The sequence below is a fragment of the Acromyrmex echinatior genome, chromosome 2, assembly GCF_024713525.1.
Source record: "Acromyrmex echinatior isolate Ae372 chromosome 2, ASM2471352v2, whole genome shotgun sequence".
In the NCBI taxonomy this organism is placed as follows: domain Eukaryota; kingdom Metazoa; phylum Arthropoda; class Insecta; order Hymenoptera; family Formicidae; genus Acromyrmex; species Acromyrmex echinatior.
In genome coordinates, this window is record NC_141853.1 from 12,694,369 (window position 1) to 12,714,656 (window position 20,288).

At 34.4% G+C, this 20,288-nt stretch overlaps 3 protein-coding genes across 6 annotated transcripts; 2 read left to right on the forward strand and 1 right to left on the reverse strand.

The window, feature by feature from the left end:
- The first annotated feature begins 54 nt into the window (after positions 1-54).
- Positions 55-6,771, forward strand: LOC105152860 (lipid scramblase CLPTM1L). 2 transcript variants are annotated; one of them, XM_087403154.1, is made up of 10 exons: positions 55-194; positions 747-1,229; positions 1,561-1,850; positions 2,718-2,832; positions 2,974-3,194; positions 3,287-3,572; positions 3,658-3,846; positions 5,448-5,656; positions 5,753-6,004; positions 6,561-6,771. In XM_087403154.1, exons 3-10 carry the CDS (start codon positions 1,597-1,599, stop codon positions 6,652-6,654), a joined length of 1,620 nt encoding a protein of 539 aa, XP_087259280.1. In that variant the 5' UTR covers positions 55-194; positions 747-1,229; positions 1,561-1,596; the 3' UTR covers positions 6,655-6,771. The 2 variants fall into 2 exon arrangements, with proteins under 2 accessions (XP_087259280.1, XP_011065684.1); XM_011067382.2 differs by having other exon boundaries at positions 747-1,169.
- A 204-nt stretch (positions 6,772-6,975) lies between these two features.
- On the forward strand, positions 6,976-14,995 carry LOC105152859 (uncharacterized). Of its 2 annotated transcripts, none has more exons than XM_011067377.2 (20): positions 6,976-7,093; positions 7,493-7,650; positions 7,797-7,954; positions 8,040-8,178; positions 8,256-8,436; positions 8,532-8,645; positions 8,746-8,970; positions 9,228-9,349; positions 9,462-9,587; positions 9,698-9,909; positions 9,980-10,125; positions 10,192-10,458; positions 10,534-10,684; positions 11,086-11,628; positions 11,761-12,063; positions 12,181-12,570; positions 13,608-13,933; positions 14,042-14,126; positions 14,376-14,676; positions 14,816-14,995. In XM_011067377.2, the coding sequence occupies exons 2-20, from the start codon at positions 7,560-7,562 to the stop codon at positions 14,872-14,874; spliced, it is 3,939 nt and encodes a 1,312-aa protein (XP_011065679.1). In that variant the 5' UTR covers positions 6,976-7,093; positions 7,493-7,559; the 3' UTR covers positions 14,875-14,995. The 2 variants fall into 2 exon arrangements, with proteins under 2 accessions (XP_011065679.1, XP_011065681.1); XM_011067379.2 differs by having other exon boundaries at positions 9,465-9,587.
- Sec5 (exocyst complex component secretory 5) lies at positions 14,979-19,756 on the reverse strand. 2 transcript variants are annotated; one of them, XM_011067383.2, is made up of 11 exons: positions 19,155-19,756; positions 18,594-18,894; positions 18,311-18,506; positions 17,701-18,202; positions 17,272-17,567; positions 16,732-16,916; positions 16,529-16,643; positions 16,154-16,432; positions 15,735-16,061; positions 15,468-15,652; positions 14,979-15,368 (listed from the first exon to the last, which is right to left on the reverse strand). In XM_011067383.2, exons 1-11 carry the CDS (start codon positions 19,261-19,263, stop codon positions 15,179-15,181), a joined length of 2,685 nt encoding a protein of 894 aa, XP_011065685.1. In that variant the 5' UTR covers positions 19,264-19,756; the 3' UTR covers positions 14,979-15,178. The 2 variants fall into 2 exon arrangements, with proteins under 2 accessions (XP_011065685.1, XP_011065686.1); XM_011067384.2 differs by having other exon boundaries at positions 14,979-15,365; positions 19,155-19,752.
- Between the last annotated feature and the right edge of the window lie 532 nt (positions 19,757-20,288).

Genomic DNA, 20,288 nt, shown 5'->3' on the forward strand with positions numbered 1-20,288 from the left:
CAAGTTCCAAAAGTGTACACTAATTCAGTCACAGAAAACAGACCTTACGAATGTCGATAAGAGACTAAGGCTGTCAACTGAAACGCTAATTGAGGCGATATTCAAAATCCATTTTTATTTTAAAACTGTCTTAAATAATACCCTAAGATGCTAATACAGTCCTCGATTTATGACATCTTAAGACAGTCTTAAATGTAAGGTTCATATAATTGTATTACATGTAGCATGTAGTATAACATGATTCAGTCATTCGTCATGTCCTTTCTCAGGGGATCGATTCTGTATCTTGAAATTTGAGGTGAAAATTACAAAAGTGAACGAATTTACTAGAATACTGATAATTTCATTGGTCAACATCTAGTAAATTTGCTCACTTTTGTAATTTTCACCTCGTTTCAAGATACAAAATTGATCCCCAGGTTTCTCTCTGTGTGCTAGCTCAAAAATGATATATATACTGCAGTGCATTAATTCGCTGGGTCTTAGTAGCCCCACTTATCGACATTTATTTTTTACTCAAATATTATCAACTTTACAGAAAAACTGCAAGAGATAAAAATCATTTATTTTCTTCTCATAGAACTTTAAGAATTTTTTCAGAATTTTTTATCAACTTTTTAGTATTGCATTTTCTTATTTTCGATAAGTCGGGCCGCTACTATGACCCAGCGAATTAATGCACTGCACTGTACGTTTGGCGCGATCTCTTAGAACTAAATGGAAGTACGTTTGCATTTGCAATTTAGCGGCGGACGTTATATCGGTCTAAACCCATTGCGTCAATGCGAGTCCAAGGCCCCAAGCAAGGAGGCCATTACAGCCATTACAGGATCTTTGGATCCAATTTTTCATATGGTACGATGACCTTTTATATTGAGTCGGAAATCTAAGCAGAGAATTATAGAAGAAGAAGAAGAAGTGAGAGGGCAGCTAATTAGGAAAAGACGCTCGCAAATCAAGTACATCATGTAATCTTTTCATCATGGGATATACATAAGTTTATCGCATGATACTGTGATCTTTCGTAGTGAGTCAGAAAGCTAAACAGATAGTTGAAAAGAGTTATTGAAAAGAAAAAGAATAAGAATAAGAAGAAGAAGAAGAAGAAGAAGAACTCCGCATTTGAGGCACACAAAGACCACGAAGATCGCTGGTGGACTGACTGAGTGGTGAATACTGAGTGGTGAACACTATAGTGGATGCTGTCCATTTAGTGATATGACGAATCTGTACAAACATCATTCTATCTTTTTTGACATTCAGAGAGTAATAAAAGGGTGCTTTCCATTTGATAATACAAAACGACACAAGTGTCGTTTTATCTTTGTTATTCTCTGAATGTCAAGAAAAATAAAATGATTGTGTCAATCATGTATCATCAAATGGAAAGCATTCAGTGATAGCCATAGCTGGGCTTGCCAGGCTTAAGCCGGGTTAGTCGGGCTGTAGTTAGACGCATATAAACATATCTTGTTCACTTACTGCTCGAATGAAAATCAAAGCATGTAAGAACCAATGTAATATTGTAATCTGTACATCTATCTTTTGTAATACACACAGATACCTCTCAAGGTATTTACATCGAAATTAGCTGAAATGCAGTGGCCTTCGCTCAGCGTTATTCTTTCCGAGATATTTCTGGCATATATCATCTATTCGATATACACGCTATCCCTATTATTCGTATCGCCGACTTGCGAGGATGGCAAGCCGTGCCTTGAGTCGTATCTGAGTGAACGACCGCAGTTGGATTTGTACATGTACAGCTCCATTAAAAGAAATCCCATCAACAGAGATGCCGATCTCGTATATTCTGCACAAAACTTTGATTACAATAAAATACAAATCATGTGAGTATCCCCGTGAGGATCATTTAGGGCGCGTTCCACTTAACGTTCACAACGCTCGTGATTATCATTTCATCCTTATTTAATAACTTTGTTTAATGTTTGAAAACGATAAGGATGAAATGATGCTCGCGAGCGTTGCGAATATTAAGTGGAACCCATTCTTAAACCGTTAATGTTAATTAAGAGAGTTTATACTGGCTGTAAACTCTATCAACTTGTGCCGTAATCAGTAAGTTCAACACAATGATTTACATAGATTTACATGCTGCCATTTGCTGTAAAATTTAAATTTGAATTAATAATAATATATCTTTAGGACTGTATATGTAAGAGACACAAATTTGAATTAACTTTATGGTTATGACATAAGTTACATGTATCCCGTAATTCATTATGAATGAAAACATTGAAATTGTGTTAAACTTGAATGAAAACATTGAAATTGTATTAACTTTACTGGTTATAGTACAAATTAAGTTTATGATCAGTATAAGTACTCCATTAGTCTCTTTTTGGGCGTATCCCTATGAATATATTCTTTTTGTATATGTTATTGATTACATTTACACAACATGTTTAATCGGGTTTAATAATATTTTTAATTATTAATTAATTATTAATTTTTAATTATGAAATTGGCTAATCATAGCTGTTCTTGATTGGCCAATTTCATAACTACATATGTTATTAAACTGAATTAAGGATGCCATGTAAATGTAGTTATTGTTCTTGCCTTTTTTTTTTGAGAGAGAGGAAGAGAATCAATTTACATAAATCCAAGACAAGAACATTGTATGAAAATGGAAAGTCTTTGAGGGAGACTTTTCTCCTCTTGCAAATCTAATGAATGTACTTTCCTTTTTACAGTCCAATAATACTGACTGTACCACATGAGACACGGCGGAATGGAACATTGTTTTTACATATATTTTTAGTGCCTCCCTTTATAAAACAGGACAGGACATTTGTCGACTTGCAAAAAGTAATTCAATATGTAATATTGTGATATATGTGTATATATATATATATATATAAACACTTGTTTGTTGGACTCTCCAACATTCTATCTGTTTTACACCTTTATTATATCTTTATACTTTATACTTTAATTATATCTTTATAGGATATATTTACTTCGTACACTGCAATTAAAATGACACAATACATAGTACCTGAAGCAGAGGCATTCAAATTATTAGGTGACCGCACAGTGGAGAAAGCTAATAGCCAGATTGTTATACGTCCAGTCTCACACATGAAAAGTCGTGTGACATTTACAATAATGACAGACAACGTTACGCTTCCTATATATGGCATACCTGCCGAGCTCGTAAACCATATAAAGTATATAAATTTTTATTCTATTTGTGCAACATACGTATAGCCCGAATAATTGCTAATTATTAAAAACACATTACTTCGCTTGTTTATTGCAGAATAATTGGCAAACAGACATTTTTGCCAATAGTGAACTGTGATTTCTTAAGAACACGGCATCGGGACCTTCAGCGGATTACTCCACAAAATAATACGATGAACGTTGCAGTAGAATATTCACCTGTGTCTTTAGGAAAGTTAAGATTAGTGTTGCACGTGCAAGCAACCATGGAGAATCTCAAGAATCTCGGCTTCTCTGACAGAGATGTCGATGAGGTAAAGGGCATCTTTGCAGATACTAACATTTACCTACTAGGTGGTACCTTCTTCATTGCAGCTGTACATGTGAGTACAACAAGTATAAATATTACATGCGTAATGAAAATTGAAAAACGTAAGATAAAAGAGAGCGCCAATCTTTCGTTTACAGTTGTTGTTTGATTTCCTTGCTATTAAAAATGATGTTAGCTTTTGGCGGAAGAAGAGTAATCTCATAGGCCTCAGCAAATGGACTGTGATATGGCGTGCATTCAGTCAAACTGTGATCTTCCTTTATCTTTGCGACGAAGGTTCTTCTTTACTTGTTCTCATTCCTACTGGTATTAGCACTGTTATCGAGGTGCGTATATACATATATATCTCGATGCATCCAATATCTTAATTCTAGGAAATAAATGCCTTAAATGGTCTAGCTCGATCATAAGTGCTTATATAATTCTGTATGAATTTATATACTACATATGTAGTCCTTTAAATTGCGAGCCGAAATGATTTTTCGATCTTGAATCGGAAACGCTTAAGACGGAACGCTAGAGATCCAGGTTCGATTCTCGGCCGAGATAATATTTTTCGTAATAAGAATTATTTATTTACAGATTTTAATATGTCATTCAGCATTATTAAAAGATCGTTTTAAGATTCATAAAGAGCGTCGAATTATTAAATTGCTAATCAATTTAACTCGTGATATTACTGTGATGGTTCAGTAGAGTTTGCGTTTCAAGACCGAAAAATCATTTCAACACGTAGTTTAAAGAACTACGTAGTATATAAGTTCACACAGAATTATATAAACATTTAAGATTTAGATAAATCATTTAAGGCATATATTTTCTATAGATTGATCATCATTCTCATGTATACGTCTTTCTTATAAGATTTAATATTGTTTACCTTAACTATAACGTTGTATGTATACACAAATATACACGCGCGCGCGCGCGTACGCACACGCACGCACGCATGCACACGCGCGCGCGCGCGCGCACACACATACACACGCACGCGCGCGCGCGCGCGCGCACACAAAAGATATGTTTAGATATGTTTAGATAAATCGTTTGATATAGCTACTGAACCGTACAAGATATGAAGAAAGCATAAATATACATTTTCTTTATTATTTTTTTATGTAAAAATCTGATAATGGAAAAAAATTATTTCCTGAATTTTTCAAGTTATATCAAAGTTAATTTTGTAAAAAAACACGATATTTTTATTTCAGTAATATGAAAAAAGGCGCAGAAAAAGATAGATTAAATAATCTCTTTAAACTAATCTTGAAATAATTCAAAAAGTCATAGGAACAGTACAGAAATTAACATATTTAAATTAACACATATATTAATTATTCTGTACCGTTATATATGTGTGTATACGAAATATAAAATATCTCGTGTTACTAATTTTTTGATAACCGTACCTTGATACTTTTGATGAATCACTCGATGCAAAGAAACTATTAGGTGTTGGAATTAATTCGTAGCGTTTTACAAGTGATGGGAAGTACTTTCATTAATGTATTTTTTAATGCTCATGTGAAATAAATAACATTCTTTCATTAAAAAACGCTACGAATTAATTCCAACACCTAATATATAGCTTCTTGTCAAATAAGATATGTAATTGCATAATTTTTTTTTTAAAGCAACTAATAAAAAACTAATAAATCATTTCTTTCGTGATATTGAAATATATAGTATTCTATGTAAAAAAAATACAAGATTAAAAAAACTTTGATATAATTTTAAAAAAACTAGAAAATGAAATTTTCTTTACATTATCAAATTTTACATAGGAAAGAAAGTATATTTACACTTTTTCTCCTACGATTTAGCAGTTATTTCAAACGACATTTATCTAGAGATCCTCTGTGTGCGCGTGTATGTGTGTGCGCGCGCGCGCACACATACACGTGTATATATGTAATATATTTAATAGCTATGGAAATTGAAAAAGATATCGAGAATGGAATTAATTAGCAGCGGTAGTATTTTCCCAAGAATACGATTTAAACCTGATAGCATTGATGCAGCAGAAGTGAAAACTAGAGAATTTGATGCCGAAAGTATGCGTTATTTGAATTATTTATTATATCCATTAGTTATCGTTGGAGCAATCTACTCGTTACTTTATCAACCACATAAAAGGTAAGCGACCACTTTTACCTAAAATGATAAAAATATATGTACGAAATATTTTGTATGCCCTAGATGAGTCGTTAATTAAATTGTTTTGAGTTACAGTTGGTATTCTTGGAGCATAAATTCTTTAGTGAATGGAGTTTACGCATTTGGATTTCTTTTTATGTTACCACAATTATTCGTTAATTATAAATTGAAATCCGTGGCGCATCTACCGTGGAAAGCATTTATGTACAAAGCATTTAACACATTCATCGATGACGTGTTTGCTTTCATTATAACGATGCCGACAGCTCACAAAATAGCATGTTTCAGAGATGACGCCGTCTTTCTAATTTATCTGTATCAAAGATGGTAAGAGTTTTCTTTCGTTTAATTCAAAATTTATATCGAGTACCACTGAACGTTGCCACTTATGTTGAACAGAGAGAGTAGATCGTAACGGAATGGAGAAAATGTTTTGATCATCGATTCCCACGTATGTCCTTTTCGACCGAACTGATTTGCCTTGTAAACAATTAATTCAATTTTTATAAATTTACCTTCAACTGCAAATATATACATTTAAAACTTGTGAACAGACTTGCTAAACTGGACTCTCTCAAACGGTTCTTTCTTTTAACAAAATTCTTCTACCTGATAAGCGACATCCAAAAACGTTTTTCTGTCCCTTTTGACTTTTCATTTCTTTTACCTGACTATTGTGAAAAACTGCTATGTCATGCATTCTTGGAAGGATCTAAACCATTCTTATTTGAAAATTTGTCAATCTGCATCGCTACCTGCTACTTGTTCAGTGGTATTCGGTGGTTTGTGCAAAGCACGGCCATTCTATTTGGAGCAGTCATCGTGGTATCACGTATGTATTGATCATTATTTTAGAATATAAAAAAAAAACGTTTATCCACAGGTTATATCCAGTGGATAAATCACGTGTGGATACTGATACAATCACAGAAGAACATGTTGATTTCAGCAACAATATGCACAAAAAAACAAATTAATTTTTATTGTTTACTATCATTGCTTGTCTTCATTATCTAGAACTTAAAACTTTCGTAATATCATGTTGAAGTGTTACTACATGCTGACAAACAGTATTTATATCAATAATGTAAAAATTTAATCAATATACACACACAATTGTTACAAAAAAGTATATTTTATAAATTTCTTTTATTATCACCTAAAGTGCATTGTTACAATTTTTCAATTTTTGTCTTTCTTTTATAAATAATTTCTGACGAATCTAACGAATCTTGCAAACAATGTATAATCGATGTGATGATATTATCTATAATGTTCTCGGCGCGTTCAATGACCAGCGTGACAAAGGACTCGTAGAAGAAAATTGCATAACAACATTGAACACATCAAGAAAAAGAACAGCACATTCTTTCTTCGGATATTAGCAGGTGTTATATGTCATCAAGTTACTTCTAGGTATGATTATATTTGTTACGTGAGATAATACTGTGACTGTGTTGTCCGATAACGGGGGACCTTGAATTATTTGAATCGATTCTAACACGATAACACGTCAGTCATTCGATATCTATTGATATATAATAGGAGAGAAACAGACCGAGAAGTCTACTTTGATGGTATTCACGTGCATATACGTACGCGCGCGCGTGTTGCGTATGCGCGCGTGTGTATGGAGTTGCCCGCGTGTGTGCGTGCGTGCGTGCGTGCGTGCGTGCGTGTGTGTGTGTGTGTGTGTGTGTGCGTGTGTGCGTGTGTGCGTGTGCGTGCGTGCGTGTGTGCGTGTGCGTGCGTGCGTGCGTGTGTGTTTGTATGTGTAAATATATTTATGAATATGTGTATATATATTCTTTACAGCGTAAGCGGAAATTATTGCAAACTGCAATATCTGTGCCACGTTACAAGATAAATAACGACACGCATTATGTGCGTTATACAAATTCTGATTTCGATTATTCCTGTATGGATTTATCTCGAGTTCATGAACAAGCAAATCTCACATTACCTGGGTTTAGGTAAGACGATCCAACAAATAAGTTACATAACTCTATTTTTCTTTATGTATCAAGTCAGGATAATACTAAACTATGACTTTGTTATTTTTGAGATGATGCAGCAATAACTGATTTAAAGTCGTTTGCTTTAAAACATGCTTTTGTAGATATACCGTTTATCCTAAAGCGTTGGTGGGCTTTATGGTGCATCTCGAAGAAGGAGAAAACAAGAAAAAGTAAATTCAAGGACAGCGATGTTATATTAAATATAAAGAAGATCTTGGAACCATGCTCGGATAATCCAAAAATTATTATGAACGAGAATGTAAGTAGTAATATTTGCGGTAGATTAATTGGTAGATTAATTATATGCAAAATTAATTTCTCAACAAGTCATTTGTATGATATAGAGTTGTGATAGTGTGTCTTTCTATGGTGCTGATCAAAAAGGTAATTCGTTGTTTGTTAAAATGACTCACAGAGGGTATCACAAAATAGAATTGATCTTGCAAGTGATCTTATCGGATGGCCGAGTCTACGTGCTGCCCGGTAAAAATCATTTTATAAAAATATCACATAACCGGTAAATATAACATTCTAATGATACACTCGTTTTAAATACACAGATTGTTCTGATACAATTACAATAGGAGATATAAGCCAAAAATGGTCAGCATCTGGTCTAAAGATTGAATCCTTAGAACCACGACAACGTTGGAGAATTACATACAATGGTTTCCTCCGAAACCAATGCCGAGGAAATACATCCAATAATGACAACGTGGAACATATTCGTCTAAATTTTATGTGAGTAGTAGCAGGGTAAATAAATTTGTAGGTACTAAAAAGTATTAAGAAGCGTAATCGAACATTCTATTTTATAAATACATTCCGTTTTTTAGATTTATTGGCAAACCGCGATCATTAGAATGGCCAGGTGACTGGAGTACCTATTTGCACGCGGATGCTTTAGCACGTGAACCGTGGAAAAATTCTGATTGGATGCACAAACAACTGTAAAACTTAACAACATTAATATATTTGATGTTTTATGTTTACATGTTTTCTCTTATTTCAGTGTAACATATAGATTTAAGCTTCCTTTTCTGTTGATAGTCAATTAATAGATGACACCGGTTTCGATTTATGGGGATCCATTATCGGACAGATAACGTTTAAAGATTCAAATACAAGTGAATTTTATTTACGAGGATTCTGTCAGCGACGTTGGGGTAAACATGAATCTTATCAATTTCATAAAACTATCACAATTGTTGGTGTAACACAACATGGAGCTATGTATTATCTTGGTGTGAGCAATACCAAACATAGCTTTTCACAGTAAGACAAATACATATTACAACGTTATGATAAAATAATTTGATATAAAATTTCCTATGTGAAGAAATCAGTCTAATTTTACATATTCTTATTTTATTCTATTGTATTACTATTATTTTCGTCTCCTTGTTGAAATATTACGATTACATCACATAGAAAATTTTATACAAGCAACGATTAATATTTTTTAATTACATATACTAACTTTAAAACAATGGAAAATACGTTAATCATTTGTGAAACGAAATTAATTGCAGCATGCAGTTTGGACACCTCCAGGAAGCCGGAGGGATGATAACTAAAATTGATTGGACCGATCTACAATTGAGCGACTTTGAGAAAGAAGATACATTTCCCATAAACAAGATTGCATTTACAGGTTTTTATTCATTGTCGATACAAACATCATACATGCATTGCATCATGCAAGATGTAGATATTGCGGCATGACGCTGCGTTAACATTACGTGCCATTGTTTTTCATTTTCCAGCAGCTGGAAAACAATACAGCTCCGTAATCAACAATTACTTCGTGGGCAACGCAATAACTTATTACAATGACCAGCAATGGGCTTGTACAACTCGTAATTTGCGTGTACAATTAAACGGCAGTACAGGTATGTCTCGATATAATAATTCATAACAGAAGAAATGCCAAAAAATTGAAAGTCTTTTTATCTACAAATATAGTATTTATAGGCTTGAATCTATTTTTAAAATGTACTAGGTGTTGGATTGATGATTACATGCTGTCCATATACTGGACCGAAGCAAATACAAACTTCGATCGCGAAAATTCAACGTATAATATGGCCCGACACATTTGCGCAAAAAGATAAATACATTCTACGTTTTGATGATAAACAATGCCAAAATGAAAGTGTCGTAGGAGGGAAAGGATATTCTCTTGCAATTCTGACATCTATCGACACCGATGACGTGTGTACTTGGGATAATTATTGCTCGTCAAAAAATTCTTTATTTGTAAAATTAATTTTTCTGTTTGTAGTTTGCAGTACCTCCAGGCTTTTGCGTAACGAGTTTCGCTTTGGAACGACAATTGCAACATCATAAACAATTGCAAAACTTAATCAATGATATAATAGACATTAGTTGTTGCAAAAAAAAAGAGGACCTCGAAAGTTGCTGTCAAAAGTACGTCTAACATTTCGCGTAAAATGTATGCGAGACTGCAACTAAGCCTGTTCTCTGTTTTTTCAGGGCGGTATCCATTATTCAGGGTACTCCTGTTGAAAAAGAAATTGCAAAAATGATATTACAGGGTTTGGAGGAATTAGAATCATTTGTAAATGAAAAAAGTGTTTGGCGTTATGCCGTAAGATCCAGCGCAATTGGAGAAGATAGCGAAGAGACTTCAGCTGCTGGTCAAAACTCGACATATTTAGGCGTGAAGAATACGAGTGACGTTATTGAATGCGTTGCCAAATGCTGGGCAAGTCTGTTCTCGTATCAAAGCGTCGAGTACAGGTAATTTATTCTTCTCTATAATGTTGCCTCGTTAACATTGTCTTGAATTTGTACATGATGTTTCTTTTAATTCAGGCGACAAAATGGATTACCGATAAGAGCTTCTATGGGCGTTTGCGTTCAAAGAATGGTCGACGCGGAAGCGGCTGGTGTCATGTTTACTAGACATCCGACAACTGGAGATCCATCCAGCATTGTTATTACAGCCAATTATGGCTTAGGAGAGGTCATGCTCAATTAATAAAGGGTGTTTTTTTAAGCCCGATAGATTTTTTTAAGCCCGATAGAACTTAAAATTGTAAAAACTAACACAAAAATTAAATTATAATCAAAAAATTTTTTTTAGTCGAAAGATCAATGCATGGCATTAATATTTGAAAATGATTTCGGGCATGGCCACCGCGGCTGTTTAATTTAATTTTTTGTTTTATTTTTTACAATTTCAAGTTCTATCGGGCTTAAAAAAACACCCTTTATTAGAAATACTGTTACAAAAAATATTTGAACATGTGATACGTACTTATATAAAATTGATTGATATTTAATATTTGTAATAATTATTGCACCAATTCGTGATACTTGTACATAATACAAATAACATAAATCTAATGTAACTTTTTTTTATAGACGGTAGTGTCAGGGAAGGTCGAGCCTGATACCTTTATGATTAATAGAAAGTGGGATAACACTCTAACTATAGATTCCTCAGTACTAGGAAATAAGGAGCACAAGATCTTACTTGATGATAGTAATGGCGTAATTACAAGCGCTCTAAGTGAACAGGAGATTAAAAAGATTTCGATATCCGATACATCCGCTCTGCGATTAGCTAAAATAGGATTGCACTTGGAATCATTTTTTGGGTCAGCTCGAGATGTGGAATGGGCGATTGTCGACGAGCAGATTTATATGTTACAAGCACGGCCTATCACAACCATTAATGCATGGACAGATTTCGAGATAATGCACGAGTTAGACTCAGGAGTACCCAGCGATGTTGATCTTATGACCTTTGCCAATATCGGGGAAGTGCTTCCATATCCCATAAGTCCTCTGTCAATCTCTACAATTATAAAAGTTTTGAATTTATCGCTTTGCGCGAAATTCGACAAGTTTGACTGTTGTTATCTTCATATGATCGGTATGAGATGCACAATGAATTACTTGGATGTAAGTACTTGGATTTTTGCATCTGTCGTGTTTACATTTCATAGAAAACTCTCACTCTAATATAATATAATTCAATTTCTCTAAAATAATCTCTAATTAATAAATTATCTCTCCTTCTGTCTTTTCTTTTAGTCGACTTTACAAGATGTTAATAAGGAAATGACAATGATGAACAAAATGATAGATTTAGCCATATGCGGACGTGTAGTAACGACACCTGAAGTACACGCGGCAGCAATAGAGAAATACGGTATCGTAAACAAATGGCGAAGATTATATGTAATGTACGAGACATTCATAACAGCATGGACAAATGACGCGTTAGTGAAAAAAACGATCAACATATTTAACGAGTACACTCTGGACGCTAACGAATTTGATACACCTCATGATTTATACAATACCTTAAATGAGAAATATGGGGAAATCTTTCTGGTAAGTTATGGCACAATGAATAAAAATTCAAATGAACATCTTTATTAAATTCAACCTTGAAACGTCACTTTTAAACAATTACGCCCTAATTAACGCCCGTCGTTAAAACACTTTCAGTTAGGAAAAGGTCATAACTTGGCATCTCTAGTGAGCGTATCTTACCAGATGATGGCGATGTCGCTTTTAACAAATGGAAGTGATAACTTTACGTCCGAGCATCTTGCGGACATTGCTGTACTGCTGAGTTCGTGCACCAATGTTATCAGTACCGAAGTGCCGATAGCCCTTGGTAAAATAGCGGCGTGCATAAGAAAGAGCGGCAAAGCGGATGAATTTAGTAAGCTCAAGATCGCGGAAGTTATGACCTGGTTAGAGTTGAATTGCCCTCCGGCTGCGGAAAAATTACAACTTTTTTTCAAAATGCATGGTCACAGATGTGTTCACGAATTAGATTTCTTCACAGAACCTTGGGTGCTTAAACCTGATAATATCATCAATACGATTCAGGTATGATAATTCAAATTATTTACAAAAAGAATTGAAAACATTTCGAATGAAGGTGACAACGTATGTTCATACACATATATCCCTTAATACACACCTTTGGATCATTCTTGTCCTGCGCATTTCTTTTCTTTGAAATACAAGAGTATCTAGTCAAATACCGATGTCTTTTCTATTTCTAAAAATAGTTTGGCATCTAGAGAGCAAGTTTTTTGCGTTCTTGCCGACCTCAATTCGTGCGTATCCTTTTACTGGCATAACTTCGAAGTTCACCTCTGGGTCACAAATGATCCAACGTGTGTACAGAGTGTACATTTTTTGTAACTGAACAATTTTAATTTTTTTATTTTCAACTAATTCTCGGTTGTATTGCAGGAATATTTCGAATTATAAAAAAAAAAATTAACCTTAGAACAACATATTAGCATTATTAGCATTATTAATAAACAAGATTTTTGGTACCCTTGTGCTAAATGTTGTCAGTAATATTTATATATTATGTTGTCTGTAATATTACAAGGAACATTTTCCTAATAAATTATAAGTTTTTTAACACAATAGAAATAATTAAATGTTTAAAATGTAAATGCAATATATCTTCAATTTATAGCCATTCGTGCATATTAAAATCATTTTCAATAACTAAATTTTTTGGACAGCCGACACTTGAACCATTTTTTTTGTAGTTTGAAATGTCAATTTTAGATATTGAATCATATTTTTTCTTTAAACATTTTTATTTCAGAGTTTTACATTTTTGTATGAAACAGTGCATTTTTTTTTCATTTTGTTAACTATATTTAATTATAACACTTTATCATGAAAATACAATACTGTACACACAAATACTTTCTAAAGATGTCAAAATGTATGTAAAAATCGTTTAATAATTTTTATGTATTTGTAAAAATGATGAAAATTAATCCAGAACATGATCGAACATATGCAGTAAGGATACCCAAAACTAAGGTGTGTGTGCGTGCGTGCGCGCGCGAGTGTATGTGTATACGTACGTATGTATGTTCTCATTATTTTGCTAGGTACTAGCAATGTCCATTGAAGAGAATTACGTGAGTAAAACGCTTAACGTGGAAGAAACCTTAACATCTTTGAAGACGTCCACATCATCGATTATCAAGTATTTTCTGCGGAAAATAATACCATTGTGTCGAAAAGCTGTCACGCTCAGAGAAATGACGAAAAACGTAACTATATTTGCTACGCATATATTGAGATTAGCTTATAGACGACTTGGTGTTTTGATGGTTACGGAAAGTTACATACCCGATGAACAGCTCATATTTTTCCTGACGCATCAAGAGATCGGACAACTATTGAATAATCATAATCAATCACTCGTACGCAAGTGAGTTTGATTTTACACTATTTTTTTTATTGCATATTATTCAGCGCATCATCCTTTATCCTCTGTGTATTATCATAATTTGCCGTGTCTATCTTTAAAATCTTTCAGAGCGTTACGTAGAAGAAAGATTTATCAGAAAGTAGCAAAATTTGAATATCCGGAATTCAGTACTGGCATGCCAGTGCCAATAGAGGTTTGTAGTAAATGTTAGAGAGCCAAGTACAATCGAATCACTTGTGGTTGTGTTCCAAAATTTACTGTCAGTACTGAAAATGTATAGTACATAGACTGCAGATTTTAAGCGCTAGCAGTGAATTTTGGAATATAGCCTATTATTGTAACATCCAAAAAAATCATTTTTATATTTTTATATTTTTCAATATATGTATTTCTATCGTATCCCTAATATTTATATTGCATATATACTTTTTGTCACCCACAGCCGACCTTCGATATCTCATCCTACGAAGGATGTACAAAGATTGAGGGTACTTCAGTTTGTGGCGGTTCTGTACTAGGCAGAGCGTGCGTGATAACCGATCTGTCCGAAGCAAAAATTATACAGCATGGAGATATTTTAATTACACACTGCACCGATATCGGTTGGAGTCCATATTTTCCGTTATTAGCTGGAATCGTAACAGAATTGGGTGGTTTAATAAGTCATGGCGCCGTTGTGGCAAGAGAGTACGGTCTTCCTTGCATCGTTGGTGCAAAAGGCGCAACCCAAGTTTTTCAAACGAGTAAAGTTTCTCATGTTACGCTGTATAAAAACGATCTATAACATTGAGATTTTCATTTTATTAACTTCTTTTTGTTAATTGTTTTTACGTACGTTCTTCTATTTCAAGTGACAATTTTTATGTTCGTCTTTTATTTCAGGTGACACTGTATTATTAGCTGGAGACGTTGGAACGTTACAACTGATTGAAAAAGCCTAATTTCTCTAATTTGATTTTATGTGGATATCATTCAATGTGTGACAAATATTTTTTGAAACTGATTAATTTCCACAAAAAATATAAAAATCAGAAAATAAAATTGATTACATAGTGAATTAAAGTCTATTTTATAATTGCCGCATTACAATCAAATACAAGTCGCAAGAATTTGTGGATTCCATTGTATATTGTATAATGTACCATATCCAATATATGCATACGTAAATACAATAATAGAACTATTAATAATTTAATATTAATAATTACAATGTTCTCGTAATCACATTACTTTGGTCGTTATAAATTATACAGTGGTAACGCGTTCAGGATCCGCCATTAAATAACGAATATTTCCCGTTATCTCACTGGTAAGACACGACAATTGCAATCGCATACACGTTGCGATTTTTGACAAAAGGGCTTCTACTCTCATGTGATCTTCCTTATTTACTGGCTGAGGTATCGCGTCCAGAGCTTCCTCGAAAAAGCTTCTGCTTAATAAAGGAGAGGACAAGAAAGATCGACTTAGAAATGTTAACAGGTTTTAACATAATTTTCAGGGTGATACTCTATTCTCGATATCTAATTTTTACCTCGCTCTACTTGTGCTGTAAGCTTGCAGGGCGTTTCTCAAGAGTATAATATCCGTTCGAGCTTGAATAATGCCAGCCGGACGAAATTGTGTAACGCACGACATGAGTCGCGCGAGTTCCTCTGCTATAGTCTCTATTATATGAGACAGGATCCGTTGTAATAGAGCTGGTGCAACTCTACGTACCTGCGGAAAGATGATATTAGAGATGTAATAAAACGATTAAATCTTATCCCCCGAGAGAATTTGCCACACCAACATCTATTACCTCTGCATGTACCGCGATTAGATTCGCCAATATTTCTTGGGCATACGGTTTCAAATGAGTCGGTTCCGTATCAAAGTCCCATTCTAAACCGCCTAAATACATGCTAGGCTCTATCGTACCGACAAGTGGATCGCAACGGCGCTCTAGATAAGCATCCAGAACAGCACTGTCCAGCGTTTCCAATTGTGTCCAATCAGAGTTCCATCCGATAGCAGTGGATAATTCTGGATAGCCTTGCGCTTTCAGGGCATCTCCGATTCTTGGTAAAACAATATTTAGCGTGTATCGTATATTACTTAATGAGATTAAGAGACACTGCTCCCATGTCTGATAAGAAATTTATAGATATTTTAAGTATTGGGTATGTGAAAGCAAAAGGATTGTTATACTGTGAGTGCCAAATCGAATTTATTGCTTACTGGTCCTTGATGTTTATTGGTTTTGTTTTTATAACCAGAAGGCGATCCAATCAATTGCGAAACCGAAGTTTCATCATTATCCATAGCTTCCTCGCAGCCGCTAAACGCCAATTGTTGTAGGCACCGCGCGAATGATATGAATAATGTCTTAATGACATTGTGATAGATAATCTGATGTGCCGAATTATTGAATAGCGGTCCTTCTCTTGGACCACAAGCAACTACCGTTTCTCGCGCATGTTTCGATATCACCAAAACTATTTCCTCAAATAAGTATGGCTGTTGATATGAAACGACACATACATAATTAAGAAAAATAAATGCGTAATAAAAGCAGCAATTCACTAAAATTTCAGGTTTTGTGTTATATTATACCAGTCTCGTAACTCCACCATCCTCGTTCAAGTATTCTATCTGCCACGTTTCTTTTTGACTCAGAGCTGCCGTATTGTCTGCTCCTTGTTTGAAGAGAGCAATTAAACATTGTATCCTGTGATATGCAAAAAGTTAAATTGATATATAGATATATGGGTAATGAAAAATTTAATTAAATGACTAATTATATTTTGAGAGTATACCTTAAATCCAATATAAACGAACCGAAAATATCAAGAGCCTCGCTAGGTAAATCCAGATGTATCAAAGAAGCATACATTTGTCTAACACAACGTAAGATATGTAAAAGCCACCTTGCCTCTACATCGTGACTGCACATACTCTTCATGGCCCCCATAGCATGTTGCATATTCGATAAAACTAAATTCTATCATGGACAAAAAAAAAATATATATATATATACACACACACACACACACACACACACACACACACACACACACACACACACACACACACACACACACCCAACACACAATCTAATTTTTATAAAAATATATGTATATTTCAAATAAAGTAATATTTACGAGACAGAAATCGAAATGAAATAATGTTCATGTGTGTTTGTTTTTACTTTATTAACACAGTAAAAAAACGTAGGTTTAAGGTCTGATTGCATCAATGTTACTTTGACTTTAAGCGAGGCTTTAAAGAGAGAAAGTGAGAGCTTTAAGCTTCAAAGTAACGTGATGCAATCGGGCTTAAGACACGTAAATACATACCTTGAAATGACTTTGCTTTTCCACATCTACTGTTACATGTAGCTGTCCTGTGAAATAACTCTGTCCCAATCTCCATAGGTCTGGCAATTGTTCGACCACAATGTCACAAATTGCTTCGACGCATAAAATTTGTGGTGGAGAGTTATCTCCGTTATTCTTCTGTGAACGTAAATGCTTAATATTTATCGGTATAGACTTTGATGTTTTATTTGCATCTTCACAATTAATTTTAACTCTGTCCGAATGCTCGTATATAGCACTGGCAACGCTTTTCTCTAAATAATTTGCATGTGAAACTGGAATACAAAATTTGAAATTATCTTCTCTAAAGTAATTAAATGACACATAATCGTAATAAGTGTAAATAAAAGTGGCTCGCACGAACTTGTTTCATTTTGAACATGAAAGTGACAATAAATGAACACATACCTATCGCGTCCCATGCCGGATCACCTTCGGCATCAAGATTAACGAGGTTTCTAATAATCTTCTTACGCTCCTCTAAACTGAATGGCATCTCTTGTAATTTTTTCCGTAACAGCACTTTAAAATTATTGATTCTACTGTCAATTTCCTCCAATACCTTCTTAAACACATCTACCTCTGTATTTTTAAATAGATTCTTAACTCTAGCATAATCGTTAATTACAAGATCATAGTTGCCACGCTTGATATTCTTCTCAATGTTTATTGGCATACAAAAGAGAAATTTGTAACGTTGCATAACGGCCAATGCATTACGAGTGGCATCGGCTCTGTCCCTCCTCGCTAATACATCATCGAACAATTTATTAGCCTCAGACATAGACTGTCTGATGGCAGTTTCCAACTTCTCCGTAGGATCACTACCATAACTCTTCATGTCTGCTTCGAATTGATCCTTTAATGACATTATTGTATCAAGTTGTTCCATTACTGCTCCTACATTGGCCTGTTTTATAATTGATGAGAATGAATTTTAATTTTAATAGAATAACATGATTCTACACATCAGAAATATTCTTAAATCATAACTAATATTATATTTATCCTCTTATACCTTTAAAAATGATAATTGTCCTTCTTTTTGGGAATTGACTTTTCTTCGAAGATAAGCTAAACCAGCCTTTAAATCTTCCAAAGTCGTAGCATGGTGATGTTGTAATAAAAACCATCCAGGATGAAATTTTTCGCTTGTGAGATCTCCACTTCCATCTCCAAAAAGTTCAATTAGCTCATCCTCAGGAAACTTTTTGCTTCAAAACGAGATATAATTAATTACTTAATGTATAAAATATTACATATTATTGACAGTTTATCACAGTCGAAATTTAAAGATTTACTCGTTGCCTTCTACACTAAGTCCCAAAGGATCTTCCTGTTGATAGTTTGTAGGTGACAAAGCCCTTCTACCCCAACCTAAATTCTGCATAGGTGCTTCCTCCACCCATACTGCTGACTCTTTCATTGGACCTATAGTCTCGTGGTAACCGCGAAACTGTACCGTTGAAGTCCCTTGTCCTCCACTTTGTGTTGTCACTATTATATCTCCACGGCCTTTGCAAGGACCTGATCTTGCTATAATTTTGTTGGATGACTTCCATTCGGCCGAAAGCAGACAGTTGCATCCGCATATTGTCAATCCTGTGAAGCAATAGATGTAAAAAAATTGATGAAACATCGCGTACGAGTACGATTGATATAATATAATACATAAAATTTACGGGTCTCCTCCATGTCCATTCTTAGAATGCCAACATTTCGTGAATCTTGGACACGGAGGAAATCCGCGAAATACATAATCTTTATGTAGAAAATATTTTATTATAACCTTCTATACGTAAATAACTTTTTTCTATGTTATTTCTGATTATTTTACAAAACTCTCAGCGAATGACACTAACCTATAAGATCCTGAGCTTTATTTCCCAAAAATTCACCACGCATAGTCACCCGAGTACCAGGTGGGCCTTCCTTAGGTGATATTCCAGTGACTACGGGTGGAGGTCCCATTACATCAGGGATAATGTTGAAATTATAAGACACTTGACTTGATGTCTGCCTACGATGATCTACAACGCGTACATTCAGAACGACAACCACGCTCACGTACTAATAAAACCGAATTGAGGGCTACCGAGGGCTACCGAGGGCTACCGAGGATCCGGCAGAGTCCGGATGATCCGGGTCCAAACCAAACCGGATTCAGAGTCCAGAGCGCACAGAGATGCACAGAGATGCACAGAGAGAAACCTGATAGAGTTTTTCACTAGATACGATTACGCATTCAGTGCATATTAACGTTGTCGTAAACTAATGTAATCGATCTGAATGTATAAAAGTCAAATGTCCCAATTAATAAATCACCCAATGTACTTATATTTTATCAAATAACTGAGCACAATAAAATGTATTGAGGATTTCGCGGTTTAATTCGTTTCTATATTTTTATCAAACGTACGTCAATTTGTATATGTATAACGGATTTAAAGTTTAAAGTGCACTGAGTGCGAGTGCGCACCAGATCAGGCAGCGAAAAACGCTATAAGAATAGACATCCTTTTAACTTTTAACCCTCTTTTAACTTTTTTGCGTACCGAACCTCGTTTAGGTTTCTCGATCTCTGAAATGTTGCACTGATTAATCAAACTCGAATAATAACATTAAAAACAGTTTTGATCTAGGTATATCATATGAAACATATCGGAATGAATTTCAATCGGAATTATTCCTCGGAGTTTTTTCTAGAGAACACGATAGAAGGGAATCTAGGGAATAATCGAATAATTCCGATTGGAATCCATTCCGATTTGTTTCATGATAGGTATCTTGGAATCTTTCAATAAAAGAAAAAAAATCGTATCGTGAAAAGATTCGAGAAAGTAATAAATATTTGTCGCGCGTGCGCATATTTCTAATTATATCGCGCAGTAACGATGAAGTTTGTGATCATTTTAGATGAGTCTTTGAAAACAAGTGCGCACCCCAGTGCGAACATTGAAAATTTAAATTAATATTGTATTATATTTATAATTTAA